This window comes from Phocoena phocoena, chromosome 11, assembly GCF_963924675.1.
Source record: "Phocoena phocoena chromosome 11, mPhoPho1.1, whole genome shotgun sequence".
Classification (NCBI taxonomy): domain Eukaryota; kingdom Metazoa; phylum Chordata; class Mammalia; order Artiodactyla; family Phocoenidae; genus Phocoena; species Phocoena phocoena.
In genome coordinates, this window is record NC_089229.1 from 93,422,614 (window position 1) to 93,448,796 (window position 26,183).

Sequence of the window (26,183 nt, forward strand, 5' to 3'; positions counted from 1 at the left end):
GTGAGTCAAAAAGCAGACACGGGGCTTCCCTGGTGGCACAGTGGTTGAGAGTCCGCCTGCCGATGCAGGGGACACGGGTTCATGCCCCGGTCTGGGAGGATCCCACATGCCTCGGAGCAGCTGGGCCCCTGAGCCATGGCCGCTGAGCCTGCGCTCCGCAACGGGAGAGGCCACAACAGTGAGAGGCCCACCTACCGCAAAAAAAAAAAAAAAAAGCAGATACGGCAGTCTCTCCCCAGGCTAGTGGATACAGCAGTAAACTCAGGAGTCTCTGAGCTCTGTCTACCAACATGAACAGCCACATGGGCCTAAAGGTAGGCTTGAAACAATGTCATTATCAGGCCATCTCAAGTGAAGTTTGAAAAATAAATAGTACTGGAAACCAAAGAGTAAGCAAATGCACCGTTTATCATTTCACCTTCATGAGGTCAACAAACATCTGTCACACACTTTCACTAAAGTGGCCGGCAGAGGCAGGGTGATGGCTTCTGTTCTAAGCATTTGAATGGAAAATTAGCAGTTGTCTTTCGAGACTTCCTTACACACTCAATGGAGACCTGAAAACATGGATGCCGAGGGCCATGCTACTAGATTCTATGAGCGGGAGATTTCAAGGCCTCTCCTGATGCCTCTTGATTTGCAGGAATAATGGTTTTGCAGATTTTGATGGTCCATCTGCCTTGTCCATTTTTGTTTTCTCCCATAGTCTGTGCTAAGACTGTACACAAGACCAGAGTTCGACCATGAGTATTCCAGATTACAGATCCTCTGATGTTTCAGTCTACTTCTTCATGTGATATCCCAAGTACATTTTCCTAGAGCGGGGGAAAAAGAGAAATAGATTCTTAAAATTCCAAGTTTGATTCACTGTTGAAGTGAAAACATTTGCCTGTTAACTCTGCTTTCTTATCCCAGGCATGACCCAAGGCCTGGAGACCATGTTAAGGTTGGGGGAGGGTTTAGAAAGGTGACTGGCATCCTTGGTATGCCTGAAAGGAAAACTTTATCAGCTAAGGACTTACGTTACACACCCAGGGCTAACTGGCTAGATGGGAAAAGTCTGATTCTATGGTTAAATTCGAAAGAGTAGATTCTGAAAGGTTGATGACTATGGAGGTTGCAAACCTCTTCTTTCAAGGTGCTGTAGAAGGGGTGACGTTGCCAGGACCACAGGGTAACGATGTGAATGGTGCTTCAAGTGAAGCAAAAAGGCCAAGGAATAAATTAAAATCAAATGGTGGCTTGTTTGGCATGCTTTGTGGATAGAATCGCTATTCATTCATTTGATCGACTCATTATTCTACAAGTATTGGCTGAACATCTATGACTTATGTAAAAGTAATGGAAACTATGAGAGAGAAAAAGGGGCATGAAATACATAATTCTGCCCTCACAGATTTGCAGTTCCATTGGGAAGATAAGATGCACTTCTATGAAATGTGGACGACTAAGATAATTAGGAACCCTGAGCTCCTGGAAAACGTGTGCCTAGCAATAGTTTTTCTTCTTCCGCACCACACTACAAGGACACTCCAGAGATCGACTAACATCCCTGGGGCAATGGAAGGCTTGCCACCCAGATTCATCTCTTTCCTGTTCAGGGAGACTGAGCCACCCGCCTCCACACTTTCATAGTTCATATCAACTCGTAAATATTCTTTCAGCAGCATCCTTTACTTTTTGCAACTCTGTCTCTGCAACTTTGGAAAAAATTAGTCCTTTCCCTCTTATTCTCTTTCTTCCCTCTCCTAATTTCTAGCTACGTGCTCCAAATTAAACCTAACTGTGGCCAAGACTTAAGATTTATGATGACCTGGAAAAGTGAACTAATACATTTTGAATTGAAAATACAAGTGCTAAAGAACTAGTGCCACAAAATTCTAAAGGCTTTGAAAATTCCCTTTATTATTTCTACCCCCAAAAAATCCACCTGTTTTCTCTGATTGGAACTGTTTTTCTCTCTAGCACTAGCAACCAAAGTAAGAACTAATAAAACTTTTTATATTCTTTTTTCTTTCCTCTTTTTATTTGCTTACTAGAATTAGAACCACTGTTGTTTTTTTGTTTTTTTTGTTTTTTTTGTTTTTTTTTTGCGGTGCGCGGGCCTCTCACTGTTGTGGCCTCTCCCGCTGCGGAGTGCACGCTCCGGACGCGCAGGCTCAGCGGCCATGGCTCACGGGCCCAGCCGCTCCGCGGCATGTGGGATCCTCCCGGACCGGGGCACAAACCCATGTCCCCTGCATTGGCAGGCAGACTCTCAACCACTGCGCCACCAGGGAAGCCCAGAACCACTGTTTTTCATAACAGATTTTTTTGAAACATACCTAAAACTCACCTCTTAAAGTGTATAATTCAGTGGCTTTTAGTATATTCACGAAGTTGTGCAGCCATCACTTCTGATTTTAGAACATCTTCATCACCACAAAAAGAACCTCTGTTCCGTCAGCAGTCACACCCCGTTCTCTCTCCCCAAAGCCCTAGGAAACCACTGTCTCTATGAATTTGTCTATTCTGGACATTTCATATAAATGGAATCATACAATATATGGCCCTTCTGTCTGACTTCTTTGTGCATGATGTTTTCAAGGTTCATCCACCTTTCCATACTTCATTCCTTTTTATGGCTAAATATTATTTTACTGTATGGATATTCCACATTTGGTTTTTCCATTCATTATTCATCATGGATAAACTTCTTCATTGTTTCCAGTTTGGGGCCATTATGACTAATGATGCTGCTATGAACATTCACGTACAAGTTTTTATGTGAACACTTGTTTTCAGTTTTCTTGGGTATAGACCTTTTGGGGAGCTGCCAAATTGTTTTCCAAAGGGGCTTGACCATTTTAGAGTGCAACCAGCGATGTATAAGGATTCAAATTTCTCCACATCCTCACTGACACTTGTCTTTTTTATTTTAGCCATGCTAGCGGGTATCTCATTGTGGTTTTGACTTGCGTTTCCCTAATGTAGAAATGAAGATGGCAAGCAAGGATCTTTTCATGTGCTTATTGGCCATTTGTATATCTTCTTTGAAGAAATGTCTATTCAAATCGATTTTGCCCATTTAAAAAAATTGCGGGGTTTTTTGTCTTTTATTGTTGACTTGTAAGAATTTATTACATATTCTGAATACAAGTCCCTTATCAGATATATAATTTGCAAATATTTTTTCCCATTCTCTGGGTTTTCTCTTTACCTTCTTGATGGTATCCTTTGAAGCAGAAATATTTTTAATTTTGATGCAGTCCAGTTTATTTTTTCTTTTGTCGCTTCTGCTTTTGGTGTACAAATGCCGTTTTTCATAGAACACTTTTGACGTTTCAGCTACATTAATTAACTAAATAGACTTTTGAGAATGGGCCTGTAAGCCCAATTGATACTTATAATCTCGCTGGAAAAATATATTAACTAGACCAACAATGATGGTAATTTCCTATATATAATCATAATGCAAACGTGAAGTGTTGTAAAAGGTCTGAGGCTGGTAAGAGTCTTGAGCCGGAGTAGTCCGTAAGGGCTCTGGGGCAGAAGAGGGACTTGAGGGGGTCCTGGAAGGAAGAGCAGTTAAAGCTGAAGTGATGTTGAGGATTCTGTCCTCTCCTTAGCGTGAGTTAAGGCAGCTTGAATTTAGAAAGAGCCTTGTTCAGATTAGCCATTTAAGGGCTATCATATCTGGTGCAAAAGTGGAAAATAGGAAAGAACAGAAGTCTGGGTTGCTTAATGGGTAGCCACTGGAGACCATGGCGGGCACTTCAGCCCCTTAGGCATGATCAGCTGTACTTTCCGTCTGGCAGCCAAGACACTAAGCCTGTTTGGAGGCCCCAGGGCCATGTCCAGAGCAGACTCAAACCTCCTGGCCCCTGGACCACTCTAGTGGAAAGAGGACTAATGATAATGTATGTCCTCCTAAGAAGGGCTTGAACAGACAAAAATGCCCAAGGCCTACAGTAAGTCCCCTACACACGAACCTTCAAGTTGCGAACTTTCAAAGATGCAAACGTGCATCTGGTTCCAGCAAGGAACCAGAACCTGTGCCATCAATGTTGGGCATGAGTGAAAGTGCAGCTTGCCCTCCGTCTCCTATTGCTGAGGATCCTTCAGCTCCACCTCCTCTCCCTCCTCCAGTCAGTAACTCTTCTTGCCTGGTCACTCGACGCCAGCCCCTGGATGCCAGCTGTTACACTGTGTTACTGTACTTTTCAAGGTACTGGACTGTAAGATTCAAAATGCTTTCTTGATTTTTTGTGTCATGTATTATTTGTGTGAAAAGTATTATAAACCTATTACAGTACCGTACTATATAGCCGATTGTGTTAGCTGGGTACCTAGGCTAACTTTGTTGGACTTACAAACACACTCTCAGAACAGAACTCGTTCGTACGTAGGGCACTTAACTGTATTGAGATTTAGAGCTCTGGATGGGGTAAAGCGTTTTGAAAAGGTTACTGTTATGAGGCCATTTGAACATGGCAGTTTTAAGGAAATCTCAAGGGAAAAGGATGGGAGAGGGGTTGAGGTGAGGAATCAGGGTAGAGAGGTCTGTTTTGCCTGATAGCAGGTAATTAGAAATAGATGAAAATTTAACTGCTTCAGTTATCAAAATGTCCCTGTCAAAATGGCTGGGTCCAAGCAACAATGGCAAAATGTCATAAGTCCTGAACCTCTGTGTGAGAATTACACCCACACCCCGTCAGCATCTGAGAGAATAAGGAACCATCTGCCTGTCCTTTTCTCACTGCTAGACTTCCGCTGCCTGCAAAATTTGTGAAAACAGAAATTATGTCTATCTAAACATTTTATATCAACATCTCTTCATTTCCTGTTATATCCGACCAGTCCCTCTCCCCCCACACACATACCCCACATACCCTTTGGGAGCTCAGTAAATATTTATTGATAAGATAATCACTAAAAAAATATGTTCCCATCAATGGGGTAAATCTCTTGCCACTCAAGTGTCCGAAACCCATGAGAACCGCTTCAAAGATGTGTTCCCTTCACTTACAAAAACAAACCCAAAAAACCCCTTTCCATCCCATCTCCTCTGAGTTCTGGGAAGATTTATTTTTAAATAGGATGCACTTACCCAGCCACCGTGCTGCTGGACCCAGGGCGAGAAGTTCTCCTTCAGGTACTTGGTTCCAAAGCCCAGCACCCTGTTCATGGGATGGCTGTCGATGCCTGTGAGCTTGGCCGTGACGTCTATTGCAAGAGCAGCCTTAAAGCCCTGAGCTTTGACCTCTGATTCTCCCCTGGTGTCCACACCGCTTAGGAACTGGTCTGTGATGGTCTTGAAAACAGAGTAGGACAGCCCGCCCTGGAAGCTGTTCATCAAAGCCTTGTCTCTCTTCAACTGTGTGCAAGAGGAGAAGCAGTCAGTACAGCAGCCTGGCCCGGGCAGGCAAACTCTCCCACTCGACACTGGGCAACTGAAACACCCAATGGAAAACCCTCAATTCTGGTCTCAATCGTGGTACCATGTCCTGCAGGACCGGATTGGGCATGGACCTTCTCTGTGAATTTCTTTCATGGGGACAAATACAAACTGAACAGCCCATTCATTCGACATTTAACAGATGTTTCCTGAGTGCTGAGTACCCAACAGGTGGTACTGTGGACCATTAAGACTCAGCCCCTCACTCAAAGGGCTCACAGTCTACGGATGGTTGTGACCCAGTGCAAAGTGCTTTGTTAGAGATTGTGTAATGGGCAGAATCTGAAGCCTGGAAATCACTGTCTTCGGGCTCCACCCCTCCTGCTACACCTCTTACTAGCTGTGCAACCTTGGAGAACTTAACCTCTCGGTTTCAGTTTTGTCATCTCTATACTGGGATGACAGTACCTGTACTATAGCGTAATTGAGTAAAACATGTTGTGCTCAACATGGCGGAAAGTGCTCTCAAAGTGTTAGCATTTGTCCAGGATGCTTCAAGATGCGAGATGCTTTTTTTTGGCCATGCCGCAAGGCATGTGGGATCTTGGTTCCCCGACCAGGGATCGAACCCGTGCCCCCTGCAGTGGAAATGTAGAGTCCTAACCACTGGACCACCAGGGAAGTCCCTGCCTCTGCTTGTGAAAAATCAGGGCTTGTGTCATAAAGCATACATCATCCTCATCTAAGGCCTTCCTTGCAATGTCTGTAAAGTGATGGTTGTCATGTGAAAACAAATTTCTCAATGATCAGGGGCTATATGTTTATTTGAAAATCAACTAGTTCTGTCCTTGAGGAATGATAAGCTGAGCAGGTTTTCAACCAAGATGGTTTCTAAAAGGGGTATTCTGGGGATGAGTCAGATACGACATAAAGATTTTTAGTGGAGCCGTGTCCTTTATCTGAGCCCAGCCCACCTCCTCCCAACTTCCAGGAGACACAGGGGCCTATTTGAATTATAAATCTGAAGCAGGGACATCCTCAACACCAAGAATGGACTCCTCTTAGTCATGACCCAGCGGAAGAAGGTAGACTCGAAACCTCCAGCGGGCGGCTGGAATCCAGGACCATGCCAGCACAGTAAAAGAATGAAACGCCAGAAAGAAACCCCTTCCACAGGTACCCACTCTGCCCCCCTGCCCCTTGGGGTTGCACCTGGCTTTCTGGCATCTCAGGGAGGTGTGGGAGGAGCCTGTCCCTGGCCTCCCTGACCTACTGCCAAGTCCCTGCCCCAGGGGGAGGCCGGGAAGGAGACGGCCGTGAGAGCCACAGCAACTTTGAGCTGTAAGGAATCCTTGAGCACACCTGTCAGATCCTTCCTAGTTCAAGTACTGAACTGTGGGCTGGTTAGTGGCATCTACTTGGAATTCTTCTAGAGACAGGAAGATCATTTCTTCACAAGGCAGCCCTTGGCTTCGATGGACAGCATTGAGTGCTAGAAAGTTCATTCTTAAAGTGGGGAGAAATCAATTGCCCTGTAACTCCTATCAATGTTAGTTCTGGAGAAACACAGGGGTGTCCTTAAAACCATGTGCCCTCTTCTGTTTTCTGCATCCTGTGCACCCCTGTCCACCCCGTACTGTGGCCCAGAAGCTCCCATACCCCCTTCTCTTTTCTTTGTTCCTCAGTGTTTCCTCAGTGTTTCTCATTCTGCACCATCTCACCTGCCCTTCCCCGTCCTGGTCACCATCCTCTGGGCACACCTGTGACAAAGGCATCGAGGAGCCACAGAGCATGCTGAGACTGGGCTGGCTGGCTAGCCAGTGAGTGCTGTTTCCCCCTCCTGCAGAGTCCCCACAGACCTGACTCCTCCCCGTGGATCCTGGCCAAACGAAGGAATGGGTCCACAGGCCAGCCCCTGATGCACAGATGCTGGAGACCATGCAGCCGTCAGTGGGCGGCAGACACGGACAAGATCCCTTGAGAAGCCCTGACTACAGGGGGGCCTGCTCACTACCTCTTTACCTGAAGGTAACTCCTACACGTTCCTGATGGGAAGGACTGGTCTCAACTTCTAAATGGCAGGAAACTAAAAGTTCTCTGAGTTAACACTAACCTGCCCCCTGGCCGAATTGCTGAGAGAGAACAGTCCGGCCTTTCTAGGGGGAGATTTCAGACAAGACTCCAGACTTGGAGCAGCTGTGGGACACAGATTTCCAGGCTGCAGGGCAAATGCAAGAGTCTAAACTTCCCTGAGGATCAGTTACATGGGGAACTAGATTCATAATTCTATTTAGCAAATTTTAATTTATTGGTGTCTTTTTCCTGCAAAAACAAAGTTACTTTTTTCATTTCCAAAAATTCCAAGGAGGCTCCAGAAGGTTTACTTATGTTTTCCAAAGTGATTCATTTTTGAGATGCTGCCAGCATGAAGAGTTTTGAGTCCAAGGGAAATAAAATTTAGGACTAAGTGGAAACCAGAACTTTGAAAAGGAGTAAAAGCAGCAGCACAGTTCCATTCTTGGGTACCAGCGCGCGGACACAGAAAGAAAACTCGTTAGTTCAAGAAGCTCCCTACCTCTCTTTCCAACTGATCCCCCGAATATTTCAGCAGCTCAACGATTCTGGCTATTATCTGGTCTTTTCCGTCTGCCAGGGGGAAATTCCAGTTATTTCTTTTAAGAAAAAACAATCTTAAATGTTTCCAGGGACAATGCTTGTAGCCTGGTTAGGGATTGAGGAAGACATGCCCTTCATAATTCTCAGCAGAGTAAATCTTACCTTGCCTCTTCTGATCAGGCCCAAACCATTCCAGACACCCTTTCCCACCGTCCCCTCCTTTCCTCTCTTTCTTCCCCCAGCACTCCCACAGTTCTCACCGTGAAACTCATCACTTTATTTACTGTAAAAATGTTGTTGAAGATACATGAGCTTATCTCTAAAGATATTTAGGAGCAGTTTCTCTCGGTCTTTGGGTTTGTCCTGAGCATATGGTGCTTTTCCCATATAGACACCATAAATCCCTACTGGATCATCTTACCCCTTTGTGTTAGCTGCTAGGAACTGTAGGGCCAAACTGTGGCCTCCTAAGGGGCGAGGGGGCGGGGTATAGTCTTCCTGCATTTGGGGAATTAAACTCATTCCTAAACCCACCTATTTTCCTACTGTTTTCTTTTTACAGTATCTTTCAAATTTATCTTACTAAAATGTGTACTTTGTGTGCTGTGTCTTTACAACAAGGTAGAGTATAAGTAAATAAAATGAAGAAGGTCTCCCACCCCAAAGGCTAACATGGCAGACAGAGAGAGAGGTGGCTCCAGTTGGTGTGTGTGTTGGAACAGGGAAGGTGGAGTCTGATTCTTCTTGTCTCAAAATGTGCTAACATGCAACATTAGGAAAACAGTCGTTGCTATAGAGCGGAATCCAAACAGAGACGGCCCTTTTTCCTTATGGCGCAGTCTCTGATGTCATGGAGTCCTCATGTTTGTCCCAGAGGGAGAGGGGAGGAGAGGCCAGGAAATACATCCCACAAGGTCGAGTGAAGGGCAAGGTGGTAGGAAGTCTGAGACCCAAGTCACCTGGGAAAAGAAGGACTGCATGCTTCCACCACCCACGTGTAGTTTTAAAATCTGATGCTGCCGCCTCTCTCCAGGAAAGTTGCTAGAACAGCAGCCTGAATTTCTCATGCGCGCAAAGGATGAGAGCCTGAGCTTTTGCTTGGTTTAGGGGTATTGCTTTACGAGGCCCAGGCACACATGAGAGAGCTTTAAAGTTGGAACACTGTTTTTTGCTGTCAGAAGGGTCCTTTCCCAGCGCCTCACTCTCTGAGCCCCTTCGGTAGTTTGTGGTCCCAACAGCACAGCACTTTGCTTCTGAGCTTGGGAGACACCACCACCTTTGCAGATAAATCTTCTGCCTTCTGTTTTGGCGTACTGCAAACTCAGGGGCCAGCTAGGACCCTCATCATCCACTGGAGTTTGGGAAAGAGAACCACGGGCAGGATAGTCATTAATGAGGGAATGGCCAGACTGAACTTCTCTTCCCGTGGCACTTGGTCCTGCTTCCCTCAACTCTAGAATTCCTGCAAGTCGGATGTGATCCACAGTCCTACCTATTGGTACAGTTTGGTGACAACTGACCCAGTCTGATCACTACTTCTCAGTTCTGCTTCACGTTTTGCCCCAGACCTGGTACCTGACAACCCCCTGCTTTTTCACAGGAGCCCAAGGCAATATCATAAATCCCCGGGCGACGCTCCAACTACACCCTGTGCACTTGCTCGAGTACACTGGTCCTTGGCCGTGGCTAACATGATGAAATCTAACATGCATTTCCCCCTGTGGACAAGGTTGAGCGCACGCTTTGTGCTTCCTCCTGCCCCTCAGTAGGAGACTTTTCTTTGGACTTAGCAGTGAGTTTGGCCTGTTGCTTCCAGCTGCCGGCACACTCGCCTTGGCTTGGGCTGGTCTCTCAAGCTAAAGAAGGTCGGTGCCTGCAGCATGTTGCTGTCGTGCCCTGAGGCCAGCTTAGCAGAGATTCCTAAGTTGCAGAGCCCTGAGCTGTATACGTACATAAATGCTGTAGACCTCTGCCTGGCAGACAGGCAGCCCACTGCAAACACTCAGAAGAGATTTACCTGTCTTCCCACCTGCAGCTGTAGGCTGGAAGCCCTGGTGCTGGAGACCCTGTGCCACAATCGTTCTGGACTTGAAGCTTCCTCCCTGGCTCTGGAGCTCTGGCACCGGCCAGGAATAAACGATTTCAGCAACTCGGTTGGCAATGGAAACAACTTTGGGGTCCACGGCTGAAACAAGACAAAATGGTGCTGACAGGCCCTTCCCAGAACTTCGTCTAGCTGATTGGTATGCATAGTTGCCCGAAATGAAAACACCAGCCTGGAGCGAAAGGAAGCGGCTGGGAGTGTGCGTGGAGGGGAGTCCATTCTTCAGAAATCACTGGCAGTTGCCTGGCAGAGGCTGGGACGGAGGAGGAGTTCACAGAGGAGTGATTGCCACCTCGAAACAATTGCCCCTCTGCACCCTCTTTCTGAAACCTTGCAAAATTAGGGTCCCCTTGCCCCTTTGCAAGGGAGGAAACACAAAAGGGAGTGCTTAGTTCTTTGCTTGAGGGAATACTCATTATGCTTTTATTTTTATTCTTTTTTTTTTGGACATCCTTTATATCTTGGAGAGCTGGCCCCTATGCGCATAGGAGGGCATTCAGCAGTGTGACAAGCCTTTGGGGGTTGTCACCGAGGAAAGAGAAATATCCCTGCTCTCAGGCCATATTCGTGACTCATTATCAAGTGAACACTGAACTCCCCTTGCTTGCATGGTCACTTGTCTTCTCTCTCCTCCACGTCTAGTGGGAAACATGCGAAAAATGCTGATAGGTAAACAAGGATGCATAAAGTCTAACCCACGACCTTCAAGAGTTTATAATCCAGGAAAAGCCTTATGTCATGAATTTGCACACGCAACTAGAGGGTAAAGCATTTGGGGACATGAAGGTTTAAATGGCACTGGCCCCCTGAATGTCATAGCCTGTGAAGGACAAGTCGACTTTGCCCCTGGTAGGGGATGGGGTCGGATTGGGAGGGCAGGCAGTACTGCTGAGTTATTTGGGAGTAAAATTGACATTGTTAATCCATCACTAAGTTCTTCTAGCTTTTAGAAGCTTGTACAAGTTCTGCCTTTGATACGGAGCGGTCGTATCATGCAATGTTTAAGAACAACAGTATTTAATTCATAAGACTTGACGAAAGTAACAGAGTGGGGTTTTGGCCAGAAGGTTGGTGTGCCCAGGGGAACACCCGGACCTTGTCAATCAGGATAGATAAGAGAGGCAAGGCCTGGGTCCGGGGAGGGATTGTGTCACATGCAAGGCAGGGTTTGACCTCCTAAGGAGCTGCCAAAGTGGTTCCTGAACCTCTCTCTCTGGATTCGCCCATCACGTGGAGCTCTGGTGCTTTCCCTTCACCCCCCAGGGCATTCACTGAAAGGCCATGGGAACTGACACTTTGTCCACAATGCCTTCCTTTAAAAAAAAGGCATAATGGCTTCCTTAAAAAGCCACATTTTTCATGGTGCTCCCTCCATAGGGTTCAAAAACAGATCAGGAGTGGGTTAGAGAGAGAAAAATTGGAGAGGTCAAGGAGAAGGATCAACGCTTTTCCTTCCCATTTTAATAACCCAACCACAAGTACTTTCCACTTTTAAATCACCTTACTGCAGTCCAACCGGCTTGCTCGTGAATGCTGGCCACCCCCGGAAGGAGGTGGCAAGAGGCTGGATCCCAAAACCGGTGGGAGCCTTCCCTTGTGTCCGCAGGAGACGGGAGAGGAAAGCTTCCACGTGCTTTCCTCTCTGCAACCTTGTGCGGCCTGCAGGGTGATTAACACGCTCTCTTCCACGGAAGTCACACTGCGCCCACCTTGCCCTCAAAGGAGGCAGATGAGGGCCCCCAAGGTTGTCGCTCCCCAGCCCCCAGCCCCCGCCACGTGGCAGGGCAATCACAAGGCCCCCAGCAGACTTGGAGGTTCCCAAGCTGACTAACCTGTGTATGTGTATCTGTCTCTGCGGACTGGAGGGATGCAGGTGAAATACGTGCAGGAAAAACTATAAGCAACCTCATTTTGACTCAGATGAATTAGCTCTCGTTAAGATTCCCATTCTAGTGCCTTAATTTAAAAAACTGGGGAAAAAAATTCCCTTCTCATCAGAGTTGGTGCCATCTGATAGGCAAGGGAACATCGGATGGGTGTGGAGAGAGAACAGAAAGGCTGCCCATCCTTTTGAGTTTATTCTGGGGGCTCATTGTGGGATTAAGGAGAGCAGGAGAGTGGGATGGGGAAAGGCATTTGGCTTGAGGCATTTGTGTTAGAAGAGGCAGGGCGTTTGTGAGAGAATTCCATATGGTCGAGACTGCTATTTCCTACCCAGTATCCACTTTCTTATTCTTCCTTAGTAACAGATCCCTGAGATGCCAGGGGAAGCTGACAGCACTACATTTCCCAGCCTCGTCTGCAGTAAGGAGTAGCCACTGAGATGTAAGAAGTTGGGTACAGTTTTAAGAAAGCTCTCTGAAAGGGAGCTGAATTATCTAGGAAGGAGATACCCTTTTGTCCTTCCCTTGCTTCCTCTTTCTTCCTGCTTGGAATGCAGACACGATGGCTGGAATCCCAACAGCCACCTTGGGTTTTAAGGCGACTTTGAGGTTGGAAGCAACTAGCTGAGGGATGGCCAGAATAGGAATCCTTAAAGATTGTGGAACTGGTAGGTCAAGCCTGGGCTGCCAAACTGTGGTTTTCTTCTATGGGAGAGAAAAATAATCTCTGTGTTATTGAAGTTGTAGCGAGTCATAGCTGTGGAGAAAAAAAGATTCACACAAAAACCCGGGTTGGTGTTCCTAAAATTGGTATCGACATTCATTTTTCTACATTCCAAGGTCTCTTACTATGAGACTTTGGTCTTGGGACATAACCTCATCGTTCTCACTCCAACCTGGTGTCTGAGTCCTGGAAATGGTAGCACAGGCTAAAATTGCAACCTTCAGTTAAAAGAACCCAGGGGACGCCAGCTGCTGAGCTCTGATTTACATGTGGCAGAATAGAAATAGAACGTGAGTCCCTCTGGGGTCACACCCAACATAAAACCAACTAACTACCCACATAATTAACTAAACAAGAAAGCAAGGAGAGAGGAAGGTGAGAAGGGAGGAACAACTGTGCTTAAATCCTTAAAGCTAAGCCTCTTTAGGAGGTAACCATTTCTACTTTTGTAGGGATATCTATATATCTACACAGAGATATGGAAATTTTAGAAAATAAAAAAGGTGAAATGACACTTCAGTAATATTGAAATACAGAACGTCATTTTTCTCAGGAAAGCCAGAAGGTTAAAGTCTGTAAAATCTTCCGTTTCCTGGCAAACTCCAAAGAACAGGACAAGCAGAAAAGCCTATTGAGGTGCCTCCAAACTGTTGTGTTTGCTCCAGAGCTCAGATACCACCCGCAGTAGAAGAAGCCTGCTGTACCCCTGGGGGAAGGAGGAATTCCCCCAGGTAATCCCAACCCTAACTTCCCCTCTCCTAAGATTCTATAAGTCTGATAGGAAATGGAAGTTTCCTTGATCACAGTGAATGATCTAAAGCTGTCGTTGTGCGGGGTGATTCTCCAAGTAAGCCGGCCATCACAATGTTTAAAAATTGAGACATTACTGCCACCTGTTGACTAATTATTGACAAGTTACATGGGCCAATCAGCCCAGCAGGAGAGGGGTTTCTTTTAAAATCTGGGCATTGGGCACAAGGTATTGTTGGAGGGGAAGAAGATGGTTATGCCAGGGTTTGTGGATGAAGGGCGATTCTGATAAAGCCTTTCATGAAAATGTTTTGTTCAATACAACGTGTTTTGTACCACTGAAGGAAGATTTTGTCAAAATTCTTCTTGGTTGTTTTTTGAGTGGCTTGTACTTTGAAAAGTATTTTTGTGTACAGCTATCGGATCTTTCCATCCACCTTCAGAGGCCATTGTACAGATGGAAACACAGAGGCCCAGAGACGGGAGTTGACTTCCCTCAGGAGGAAGAGCAGCCTGAACGCGGCTGAGGCTATTTCTCTTGTATTGGTCTGTGGCACTGAGGATTAGGGATTTGGGCAGCAAGTTTATAGACGGTGGAGCCAGAAAACCAGTCCCGTCACCCTTCACGGCTATCCTCTTCCTTTCTTTTCAGTCTTGAGAAAAGCAGGGAAATTAGAATTGAGTATTAATAGGTTGGGAAGCTGAGGTTCAAAGAGTGCCTTGCCTAAGGCCCCATTACCAGCTGGGAGGAGGTGAACCCCCAGGCGCACAAAAAAGGGAAACACATGGCTGCGGGAGAGAAAGAATCCCCGAAAGCCTACCTTCACGCTCTAAGCGCTGTCCCACATTGGAGAGGGACCTCGGCCACTGCTGACCGTGAGGACCACTCTGAGGTCCCACCGGACTTTGCAGCTCAAAGATCTCCGGAGGTGAGCTCTGAGAGTCCTCCTCCTTCTCTGCTACTCCAAAGAGTGTTCTCCAAGACGACTTTTTCTTGGCAATGTTTATGGCCTTCTCCGTGGATTGGGAATTTCTGCAAGTCCACGGTCCCTGTGTCCATGCTTTGTTTGCCGGCCAACTCTCTGGTCCTCTCTGGGACAAACTTCTTGTTCTCGGGAGCTTTCGTGAGAAGACAGCAGAGGTGTTCTTGAAGACGTGGTGTTTGACGTAGAACTCCAGGATTTTGAATTCCATGCTGTCTGGGTCATCATCATCCAGGGGGATCTCCTCCAGGTCGCAGGCGCTACTGGTGCACATGGCAGGGCTGTAACGACAAAGTCCACACACGTCCGTCTACCTGGGAGCCACCTACTCTTTGTAGGTCGGGAGAGATGGGGTGAAACTCAATAAGCATTGAATCTCAATAAGAGAGTACCTATTCTCTTTGTGCTGGGGGGCAGGGGGTCATCAGAGTTGGAAAAGCCAAGGTTTGTTCTGAAAGTTCAGTCTTACAGAGATGAGACTTGTACATAGATAATTCCAGACAAAGAGGGCGAGCTAGGAGCTCGAACAGAGATGCAGGAGCCAGCGCAGGAGGTGGGGAGGAAAGACAGCTGTGAACGGGGGGCGAGTGCAGGCTCCTTGAAGGAAAGAAAGCGTTTGGATGGGTGGCTGGCTACTGGGCCTTAGAACAGGCTGGGCAGAGGGCAGGCTCTGGGTGAATTTAAGATGTGTTTGAAGAGTAGAAAGAGATCTGGTGGCGCATAAGCCTGTGCTTTGTGGAGAGCTGGGGCTATAGGGATGTGGAGGGACCACAGGGAAGTGGCAGTCAGGGCCAGGCGATCAGGGCCTTGGAAGGTCAGGCTGAAAGCTTTGCATTTTCTCATGTCGGTAGATCAGTACATTTCAGAAGGGGCCCTAGACTGTGGAGGGCAGTTAAAAGTCTTCTTGGGGGCTTCCCTGGTGGCGCAGTGGTTGAGAGTCCGCCTGCCGATGCAGGGGACACGGGTTCGTGCCCCGGTCCAGGAAGATCCCACATGCCGTGGAGCGGCTGGGCCCGTGAGCCATGGCCGCTGAGCCTGCGCGTCCAGAGCCTGTGCTCCACAGCGGGAGAGGCCACAACAGTGAGAGGCCTGCGTACCGCAAAAGAAAAAAAAAAAAAAAGTCTTCTTGGGAGAGGGTAGCTGGGTAAGGGGAGAGGCCAGCTCAGGGGAGGGAACTGTCTGGGGTCCCTGGCCCTCCCTGGCCTCTCTCCATTCTTCCTTTACTCACTGATTTCGCTTGGGAAGGTTTGCTTCTATTCCTTGCCATATTTAGCATTCCATGTAAGATTTTATCTGAAGAAAAAAATCCTTTTTTTTTTTTTTTTTTTTTTACAAGTTTGAAGCACACTGATGGAAGCAATGGAGAGCTTTTCAAAGTCTGGAGCGGGAGAGTGATGTGACCACAGACATGTTTTAGAAAGATCAGTACCAGCACTAAAATGACGGGGATGGAAGTTTCATCTTTATTTCCATATGAATAACCAGATAGATGTAATTAACTGATTGTGTTCAATTTAAGCTCTCATGAAATAATTCCTTAAATGGTTGTCTGCTAGGAAATCATTTCTTTCTGATCTACTTTGCTTTCTTTGGTTGTATCTTAAGGACTATGATTTCCTTTTTGTCCCAGATGCCAGAGAGCCCAGATCTACCAGCCGTCATCGGATTAAAATTTCACAGACAGTGCGTGTGCTGGAAACCAGCTTGGGCTTCTCAGTCTAACAGTCCTGAGTTCAAATCCTGGCCATACCACCGACTAGCTGTGTGACCTGGGGCAAGTTACTTCACCTCTCTGAACCTGAGCTTCCTTCAGGTAAGTTGAAAATAATAATAGTCATCTTGCAGGGGTATTGTGAGGGTACAATGTAATGCATGAGAAACCCCAACACAGAACCTGGCTCAAAAACGGTAGCTTTTTTTTTTTTTTTTTTTAGTACAACTGTCACCCCAGGCCCTCTGACTGGGTCCTTAATGTGGCTCTTAATCATGGACACTTCCCTTAATGGTCCAACTTTAAGAGTGTTTTTTGGCATGTGAGCTGGTGTGATAATAAATAGCTGTAGTGATATTAATGGGATCAGCTGGCATGTCTCTCCTTTTCTTTCCACTGTCCCCTCTCACACCATGACCAACTGATAAAGAATTGGGGGCTTCCCTGGTGGCGCAGTGGTTGAGAATCTGCCTGCCAATGCAGGGGACACGGGTTAGAGCCCTGGTCTGGGAAGATCCCACATGCCGCGGAGCAACTAAGCCCGTGCGCCACAACTACTGAGCTTGCGCGTCTGGAGCCTGTGCTCCGCAACAAGAGAGGCCTCGATAGTGAGAGGCCCGCGCACCGCGATGAGGAGTGGCCCCTGCTCGCCACACTAGAAAAAGCCCACGCACAGAAACGAAGACCCAGCACAGCCAAAAATAAATAATTAAATTTTTTAAAAAAAGGCAAAATTCAAAAAAAATAAAAGAATTGGGACAGTGAACGCAGATGGGGTTTGAGGCATTGTGACGTGGTTCAGATCAATTTGACTGTGTGCTGGAGGCCGATGGTCCAGGGTTGGCTCAGTTTACAACTTGCAAAGTGCTTGGGCAAGTCTCGCAATTCTTTTGGTCCTCTGATTTCACAGCAAATGTTCTCTACCTTTCCCCTCTGACTCTCTTACTATTGGAAGGAGGTGTGAGGGCTGAGACATCTCCCCTGCAGGCCTGCCGATGAGGCGTCCTGTTTCTATCGTTGTTTCCTATCTTTTTTTGGAAGAGCCTCACACTGGATGATAGGAAGCTGCTCATCCAGGAAGCGCTCTGTGGCCAAGCCTCGAGAAAGCAGTTCTGTTGGAAGTGATGCCAGGCGGGAGATGCAGGGGTTGTGCCAGAACATCAGGTACAGACGGAGGGGGCAGAAGTGATCTGCCAGGGTGGCCAAGGGCAGGGCTGCAAAACCTGAGACACCTACTGCACACACAGATATAGCTGCACGACTCCAAAGCCCCCCAGGCCTGCCTCGGGCGACTAAGCGTGAGCAGTGCTTGAGGGGCGTCACTGCCACTGGGTCCTCCTCCCTCCCTTTCGTCACACGCCTGTCCTATTCTGGGGCTTGGACTGTCTTCCTTCCCTCACCTACTCCCGATTTCACGCGCCCATTGTGCACTGCAGGGAACTTTCTGCTGTCTGGAATCACTTCAGCATCTCCGCCCTCACCTCGCTCTGCCTGCGCCCCCCTCCTCGTCCCATTCTCACAGGTCAACCATTCTTCCCCTCTTGGTGCCCAGTTTCAGTCACACCCATGAGGATCCTTCCCACAATGGAATGTAAGTGCCGGGAGGACAGGCATGTTGATGTGCTATTTTTTCTCTGCTGGGTGCCCAGCTCCTACAGTAATGCCTGGGGCAGAACGGCACTTGGCGATGAACTGTGGACTTTTTCCTATTCTGAGACACTGGCTTCCAATCCTGGCTCTGCCGTTAGCAGTTATGTGACATACTCTCCAGGCTTTAGTTTCCTCATGTTTAAAATGGGGACGAAGGGACTTCCCTGGCAGTCCAGTGGTTAAGATTTCGCCTTCCAATGCAGGGGGTACAGGTTCGATCCCTGGTCAGGGAGCTAAGATCCCACATGACTCGTGGCCAAAAAAACCAAAACATAGAAACAACAGAAGCAATATTGTAGCAAATTCAATAAAGACTTTGAAAATGGTCCACGTCAAAAAAAATCTTTAAAAAATAAATAATAAAATGGGGATGAGAGTAGTACGTTTCCTTCTGTTACAAAGATTAAATGAGTTAATATTTGTAAAGCATTCAGAATAGCATTTAAGTGTTTGAACAAGTATTTGATTTTAAAAAATATTTATGAAACCCACTTACGGCCGGCCACACTGTTCTAGAGAAGTTGCAAGGGGTTTTCGGGTGGCGTTAACGGGGAGAGCGTAGCATGTGGGGTGAAAAGGCGGTTGAAGAGCTGCTTTTCATACTTATTGGCAAGGGGGCTGAGGCAAGTCATGTGGCCTCCAACGAGGTGTAGTTTTTCCATTTACAAGATGCGATTCATATCGTCTAACTTGAGACGGATAACCTGGTTCAAATCCTGGGTCATCGGCTTACTAGCTGTGTGACAGGCTACATACCTTAATTTATTTCTGCCTTCATTTTTTTCATCTGTAAAATGGGGTAAAACAAAACAAAACAAAACAACAACCCTGGCAGGAGATCAGCCAAGATGGTGGAGTACAAAGACCCTGAGGTCACTTCCTCTCATGGGCACACCAAAATCACAACTATTTGCCAAACAACCCTCGATAAAAAAGACCAGAACCTACCAGAAAAGATCTTCAACAACTAAAGATAGAAAGAAGGAACCACAGCAAAACGAGCTGGAGGGGCAAAGTTGTGATAGAGTCAAGTGCCATAGCCCTGGGTGGGTGGCCCACAAATGAGAGAATAATTACAGCTGCAGAGGCACTCCAAAGGAGTGAGAGGTCTGGGGCCTTCCCTCCTGGGGGCCCTGTGCTGAGAAGATGAGTCCCCAGAGCATTTGGCTTTGAAGGCCAGAGGGGCTTACTTTTGGGAGAGCCAGACGGCTAGGGCAAACAGAGACTTTGCTCTTAAAGGACACGCACAAAACCTCACACGCTCTGGACCCAGAGCAGAAGCTGTCATTGGAAAGGAGCCTGGGTCAGACGTACCTACTGACTTTGGAGAGTCTCCTGGAGAGGCAGGAGGCGTCTGCCGCTCACCCTGGGGACATGGACACTGGTGGCAGCTGTTCTTAGAGTTCCTTCTACTATCTGGATGTTGGTGCTGGCCCGCCCCATTCTGGAATCCTCCCTCTAGCTTATTAGCCTCGGGGATTAGCCTCGCAGCGGCCCAGCACCCTGTAGGCGCCAGGGCTGGGACACCTCAGGCAGAGCAACTAAGTGGGCATACACACAGTGCCATCCATCAGCAGACAGGCTGCCTTAAGACCCCCTGAGTCCACAGCTGCCCCTGGACACAGCCCTGCCCACCAGAGGGCCCGGGACCCCGCCCCATACACCAGTGCGCAGACACTAGACCCAGGACCCTCAGGGCTTTCCAGCCAGAGACCCCACAACCCCCTGGGCCCTGACCCTACCCTCCAGCGAGCCTGCTCTAACCTCAGGACCAGCCTCACCCGCCAGTGGGCAGACACCACCCACAACACAACCACAGCCTTGCAGCCTGTGGACACAGCCCACACACTAGGAGGCCAGCACCAGCCCTGGAACTAGCTGGGCCCTGGCCCTACCCACTAACAGGCCAATGCAAGCTTTGGGATACCCCGGACCCTGCAGCTAACTGTGTCAGGAACTGGGCCCATCCACCAGGTCTAGGACCCCTGGGTCCTACAACCAGACCCCAGGACTTGACTCTGCCTACCAGTAGGCCGGCACTAGCCCCAGGACATTGTTTCACCCATCAATGGGAAGGCAATAGCCCCAGGGTCTCCTGGACCCTGACTCCATCCTCCAGTAATTCAGCCTTAGCCCTGCCCCCTTCCCACCCTGGGGTTCTGCAGTCAGCCACCTTGTGACCTGGCCCCGCCAACCAGCAGCTGGCAGCCTCCGCACAAGGTAGGGCCTGGCATCCAACTGGACCAGGGGCCAACCAAGCCTACAAGACCACCCACAGTAGTCATCCCACACAACAGAAGGGCCCATGCAACCCACACAGGGGGCACCCCTGGAGCATATAGCTCTAGTGATGAAAAGGGAGTGCACTGATGGGATGTGGAGGACATCTCCTTCACGAGGCCACTTCTCCAAGATCAGGAAATGTAACCAACCTACCAGATACAGAGAAATAAAAACAGCAAGTTAGGCAAACTGAGGCAACAGAGGAACATTTTCCAAACAAAGGAATGATAAAGTCCCAGAAGAACCAAGTGACGTGGAGATAGGCAATCTATCCAAGAAAGAGTTCCGGGTAGTGATCATAAAGATAATTAAAGAACTCGGGAGAAGAATGGATGGAGAGCGAGAAGTTAGAAGTTTTTGACAAAGAGAAAATATAAAGACCCAAACAGAGACGAAGAATACAATAACTGAAATGAAAAATACACTAGAAGGAACCAGCAGTAGACTAGATGATACAGAGGAATGGATCAGCAAGCTGGAAGACAGAGTAGTGGAAATCACCGATGCTGAACAGAAGAAAAGAAAATGAAAAGAAATGAGGACAGTTTAAGAGACCTCTGGGATAGCGTCAAGCACACAAGTATTTTCATTATAGGGGTCCCAGATGGAGAAGAGAGAGAGAAAGCAGCTGAGAAAGTATTTGAAGGTATAATAGCTGAAAACTTCCCTACTCTGGGAAAGGAAACAGACATCCTAGTCCAGGAAGTGCAGAGAGTCCCATACAGAATTAACAGCTCATTTCAACTCAATATCAAAAAACCAAACAACCCAATTAAAAAGTGGACAGAAGACCTGAATAGACATTTTTCCAAAGAAGAAATACAGATGGCCAACAGGCACAGGAAAAGATGCTCAACATCGTTATCATCAGAGAAATGCAAATCAAAACCACAATGAGATACGACCTCTTACCTGTCAGAGTGGCTATCTTCAAAAAGTCTACAAATAACGTAAGTTGGCGAGGATGTCAAGAAAAGGGAACTCTCATACACTGTTGGTGTGAATGTAAATTGGTGCAGCCACTGTGGAAAACAGTATGGAGGTTTCTCAAAAAACTAAAAATAGATCTACCATATGACCCAGCAATTGCCTTGCTGGGTATATATCTGAAAAAACCAAAAACACTAATTCAAAAAGATACATGCACCACAATGTTCATAGCAGCATTATTTACAGCTGCCAACATATGGAAGCAAACTAAGTGTCCATCAACAGATGAATGGATAAATGTATGTGTACTACATAAATGTATGTGTACTACACATACCACACACACACACACACAGACACACACAATGGAATACTACTCAGTCATAAAAAAGGATGAAATTTGGCCATTTGCAACAGCTTGGAGGATATTATACTAAGTGAAATAAGTCAGACAGAGAAAGACAAATAGTGTATGATACCACTTATATGTGGAATCTTAAAAATGCAACAAACTGATGAATATAACAAAAAAGGAACAGACTCACAAATATAGAGAAGAAACTAGTGGCTACCAGTGGGGAGGGGAAAAGGGGAAGGGGCAAGATTGGGGTAGGGGATTAAGAGGTACAAACTATTAGGTATAAAATAAATAAGCCACAAGGATATATTGTACAGTACAAGGAATATAGCCATTATTTTATAATAACTATAACTGGAGTATAACCTTTAAAAATTGTGAATAACTAGGTTATACATCTGAAGCTTATGTAATATTATACATCAACTAAACCTCAATAAAAAATTTTTTTAAAACCCATAAAAAAACCCTCCCCCCATCACATAGGTATGTGGGCAAAAAAAAAATTAGCACGTGTAAATCACTTAAAGTAGTGCATGGTAGATGTTAAATGCTCAATAAATATTAGCGTCTTTATTCATTAAAATAGGGGACTTCTGGGCTTCCCTGGTGGCGCAGTGGTTGAGAGTCTGCCTGCCGATGCAGGGGACACGGGTTCATGCCCCGGTCCGGGAAGATCCCACATGCCGCGGAGCGGCTAGTCCCGTGAGCCATGGGCGCTGAGCCTGCGCATCTGGAGCCTGTGCTCCGCAACGGGAGAGGCCACAACAGTGAGAGGCCCGCGTACTGCAAAAAAAAAAAAAAAAAAAAAAATAGGGGACTTAATCTGGTATTCCAGTGGTTAATACTCCACGCCTCCACTGCAGGGGGCGCGGATCGATCCCTGGCTGGGGAACTAAGATCTCGCATGCCATCCTGCGGCACAGCCAAAAAAAACCCAACTATTTTAATAGGTTGCCTTTCTTGTAAGGTTTAATATGTTTATAAAAGAAAATTCATCAAAAGCAGCAATTAAGAAAACGAATGACATGCAAATATTTGGTTTAGCACAAAATTCACACTTGTTTCCTGTAGTTTACTATAGTCATATATATATGACTATAGTAAACATATGTCAAATATATATGACTATAGGAAACTATATATTTATATATATAGATAGAGAGAGAGAGAGAGAGATAAAGAGTATGTGTGTATGGGTATGTGTGCATAAAGTCTACATACTTGTAAGATATGAAGCCTGGGACTTGGCTGGCTTTCCCAGCACCTCATATAATGCCTGACACCTGATAAGCTCTCGGGAAATATTTGATGAATGAAAGAAACATGATATAGAGCTGCCAGATGAAATATGGGAGAGCTAGTCAATTTGAATGTCAGGTAAGTAACAAATAATTTTTTAGTATAAGTGTGTCCCAAGTATTGTATGGGACATGCTTACACAAAAACACAGTATCTGTTATCTGAAATTCATACCGAACAGGGCCAGGGCCTCTTGTAATTTTATGCATACCTGGCAACTCGGTGAATAAAAGGTACCACTTAGAAAAACTGAGACCTCGGGTTCTTGGAGGCGAGGAAAGTGGACCGAGGGTGGAGCCTGAGCGACCTGAGTCACACGAGAGAAAGAGCGGGACACGCGGTCGGGACTCGGGCGCCGCCCACGCGGCGCGGAAGTGGCCGAGCCCAGGCCGAGAGCAGCGCCGGAAGGGCGTTTAGGCGGGTTTTAATTCCGAGCATCCTTTGCAGTTGGGCAGCTCAGGGCGCCCCGTAGGCAGGAGGTACCTGCGGGTCCTCCAGGAGCCGTTGCATTGGTAGCGGGGGAGCCCTCTCCCAGCCACAGGACTACGCTCCGAAGAAACCGTGTCGGTTAAAGCCAACCCAACCAACCAAACCTTTTTAATGCAGTGTGAAGACTTTAAAATTGTGTGTATAGGTGTGTGTGTGGGGGGGCGCTGCTCTTGGAGAGAGAGGAAGGGTCCGACTTCTCTAAGAAACGAGTTTGCTGGGCTTCCTTAGTGGCGCAGTGGTTGAGAGTCCGCTCTGCCGATGCGGGGGACGCGGGTTCGTGCCCCGGTCCTGGAGGATCCCACGTGCCGCGGAGCGGCTGGGCCCGTGAGCCATGGCCGCTGAGCCTGCGCGTCCGGAGCCTGTGCTCCGCAACGGGAGAGGCCGCAACAGTGAGAGGCCCGCGTACCGCAAAAAAAAAGAGAAAACAGAAAAAAAAGAAACGAGTTTGCTCATTGCTGATTCAGGAGCAACATTCGAAAAGGGGGGAAAGCAGAGGTCAAGATGGAGCACACAGTACTTCCACTTCGTGAAAGAAGAGATTTTTGCCGTCTCCCAGGCTAGAAAGGAGCTGAGGGCCCAACCAGGAGGTAAGGCCAAGGGCGAGAGAGAAGCAGAGGACAGGGCAGTACTCAGGCAGCCCCCGGGACCGAGGGGACCTTGACCAGCCCCGGCGAGCGCTTGCAGCTGCGTCCAAGGATGAGTTCAGACACTTTCAAGGCACTTGACAAGCGTAGGGTGTTTTTCCTACTCATCCTCACCGGGAATGACGGGAGAGCTGTTAAATTGATAACGACGTCTTATTTTAAAGCAGCAGTGAGTTACTTTATTACCACTGCAGCCCTTCTGCTCTCAGCTGTTCGGGTTCAAAGTAGAAGCAGCCCAACTTCTGAGTTAATGGAAACGTACAGGTAAGTTTTATGCTTATGTTGATGGAAATGAAGCCCTGGGTGAGGCCCCAGAATGTAGGTTCAGAGCCTGGAGTGGAAAATTAGCTCCAGAATCAGCCCTGTGAGGCTCATTGTAATTCAGTGACTCAGTGCACACAGCCCTACCCTTTGGATCCAGTATTTACATACCCTCTTGCATATCTACAGCAATCTCTCACAGACCTACTCCCCGAAAGCAAGGTTTCACAGTGTCTTTTTTGGCCTCTCTGCCCTCTCGAAGCGTTTCTTCCCCCCAACCCCCTAAATGGCCAAAGCCCTCGGAGTCCCTGGTGGCTAGTCTCCTGGGAGCACCGCGGAGCAGCGCTGCTTGGCCTGCAGAACAGCGTCTGACCTCCAAGATCACAGGACACACTTGAGGGATTTTTCTAGTTCTGGATTCATCGGTGGAGGTTAGATTTTCCTTCCCTTCCTGTGTCAGGTCACGGAGCAAACAGCCCTCGTGCATGCACAGAGGCTGTGGCCACCAGGGCCCCAGGAAGCTGGACGGAACTCTGCCCTGGACGGAACTCTGCTCCGGCCTGTCCCGGGGGGGCGGGGGGAGGGGCGTGGAGGACCCGTTAGCAACAGGCTCTGCCAGAGAGCTGACTTCCATCACTCTGGACACACAGACAAGGCCCGAGTGTAAGACATGGGTGAGGACACTCATCCCAGAGGGATGTTCCCAGGCCAGATTTTGAGCTGAGTTTTGTCTGGTTGCCTTGGGCCTCTCCTTCTGCACCCTCTGCCCCCTTACGCCCTTCAGAGGCGGTCCACCCCTTCCCCTTCCTTCCCTGAACTTCACCTTATGGTGTCTTCATCCCTCCTCCCCTGTGGTTTTTAATCCTAAGGGTGAAAATGAGGAATGAGGTAAAACGTGTTAAATTCCTACAATAGAAGCTAAACAGAGAGAGCCTCAGGTCTTATTAATTAAACACAAAGACTCAGGCTCTGATGATTATAGAACAGAGCATGCAGGGAACTGAGGAGGGAGCCTCCTGAGGGGGGGCGGGTATTCCCCATTTCACCTGAGCCCTGTACTCAAGGAAGTCTCTAGGGGGTCTGCCGGGACTAGAGCTTGTGCCCAAGTGCCCACAGGTACTCAGGGCTCAAAGCCAGGGACTCTTGTCCTCAGCCCATTTCTGCTCTGGGGGAGGTAGCTGGCATTTCAATGGGTTTCTGTCACACTATCACATACCTTGCTACACACTCAATGAGACAGACCTGCATAATGTTAACAATGATTTGGCCAGTTATGTATTCTTAACCCTCCCAAACCTTCTGGAGCAAAGGAGAAATGAAAGGGAAACCTAAATACTTCTCCCTTTTCTGGAAACCCCTAATAAAGCAGATGCTAGCTTTCAGTTTTAGATTGTTAGTTTTGCTTCCTGAGACTTACATGATCAGAACTTTTAAATAAATGCCGTAAACGTTAGGTTTACGAACCCCCGTTAGATTGCCTCATTAGCAAGACCAGGACTGAAGTCCCCTGTGTCCTGCTGGGAAGGCTGAACGTGAAGACTGGTGTCTCCCAGTATTACCTGGTCTCCAAGCTGTCAGCAGTTTCTCCTGCTTCGGGTCAGGCGGCAGGAAGGATATTTCTATACCTGAGTCTCTCTCCACGAAACTTAAGAGGAAACTTTGGCCAAGTCTTCTTGACTTCTCATTTTGGAAGGCTCTTGTGATGTAAGACTCCACCCGGGTGTAGCCTCTTCAGGTTGGGACTAAGGCTGGAAGGAGGCTTAGGGAAGGGAGGCACTTCCTTGTTAAGCCCTGCCCCCAGCTTTTCAACTGAAGGAGGGGCTGACCTTTGCCCGAGTAATTTGACTCTCAGAGGAGTTCTGCATCCTTTACAGGGGACTCTCACTGCCCTTTGGGACAGACACAGTTATGAGGGTGTTTTCCTGATAGTACTTTACTTTCTTTCCCTTTCATCGGTTTAGCGAATGTTTACTGATCACCTCTGTGGCAGGCGTGGCACACGTGTTTAATCTTCACATCAAGGGGCAGGTGTTATGATTCCCATTTTCCATACAAGGAAACTGAGGCTCAGAGAGGTAGGGTATTGGTGCGGAAGTGGTCCCCCCATCAGTGAGCTGA

At 47.6% G+C, this 26,183-nt stretch overlaps 1 protein-coding gene across 1 annotated transcript; it reads right to left on the minus strand.

Moving 5' to 3' along the window:
* Window positions 1-397: 397 nt before the first annotated feature.
* On the minus strand, window positions 398-25,834 carry BCL2L14 (BCL2 like 14). Its single transcript, XM_065887804.1, has 6 exons — window positions 25,625-25,834; window positions 14,276-14,718; window positions 10,011-10,178; window positions 7,953-8,023; window positions 5,090-5,356; window positions 398-815 (listed from the first exon to the last, which is right to left on the minus strand). Exons 2-6 carry the CDS (start codon window positions 14,709-14,711, stop codon window positions 777-779), a joined length of 981 nt encoding a protein of 326 aa, XP_065743876.1. The 5' UTR covers window positions 14,712-14,718; window positions 25,625-25,834; the 3' UTR covers window positions 398-776.
* Between the last annotated feature and the right edge of the window lie 349 nt (window positions 25,835-26,183).

Excerpts from the sequence above, each read along its gene's own strand:
- BCL2L14 (XM_065887804.1), bottom strand. The coding sequence starts at position 14,711 with ATGTGCACCAGTAGCGCCTGCGACCTGGAGGAGATCCCCCTGGATGAT. Across the intron at positions 8,024-10,010 it reads AGCTGCAGGTGGGAAGACAG|ACGGAAAAGACCAGATAATA; the intron begins GTAAATCTCTTC and ends TCCCCCTGGCAG. Across the intron at positions 5,357-7,952 it reads GGGATCAGTTGGAAAGAGAG|TTGAAGAGAGACAAGGCTTT; the intron begins GTAGGGAGCTTC and ends TCTTGCACACAG.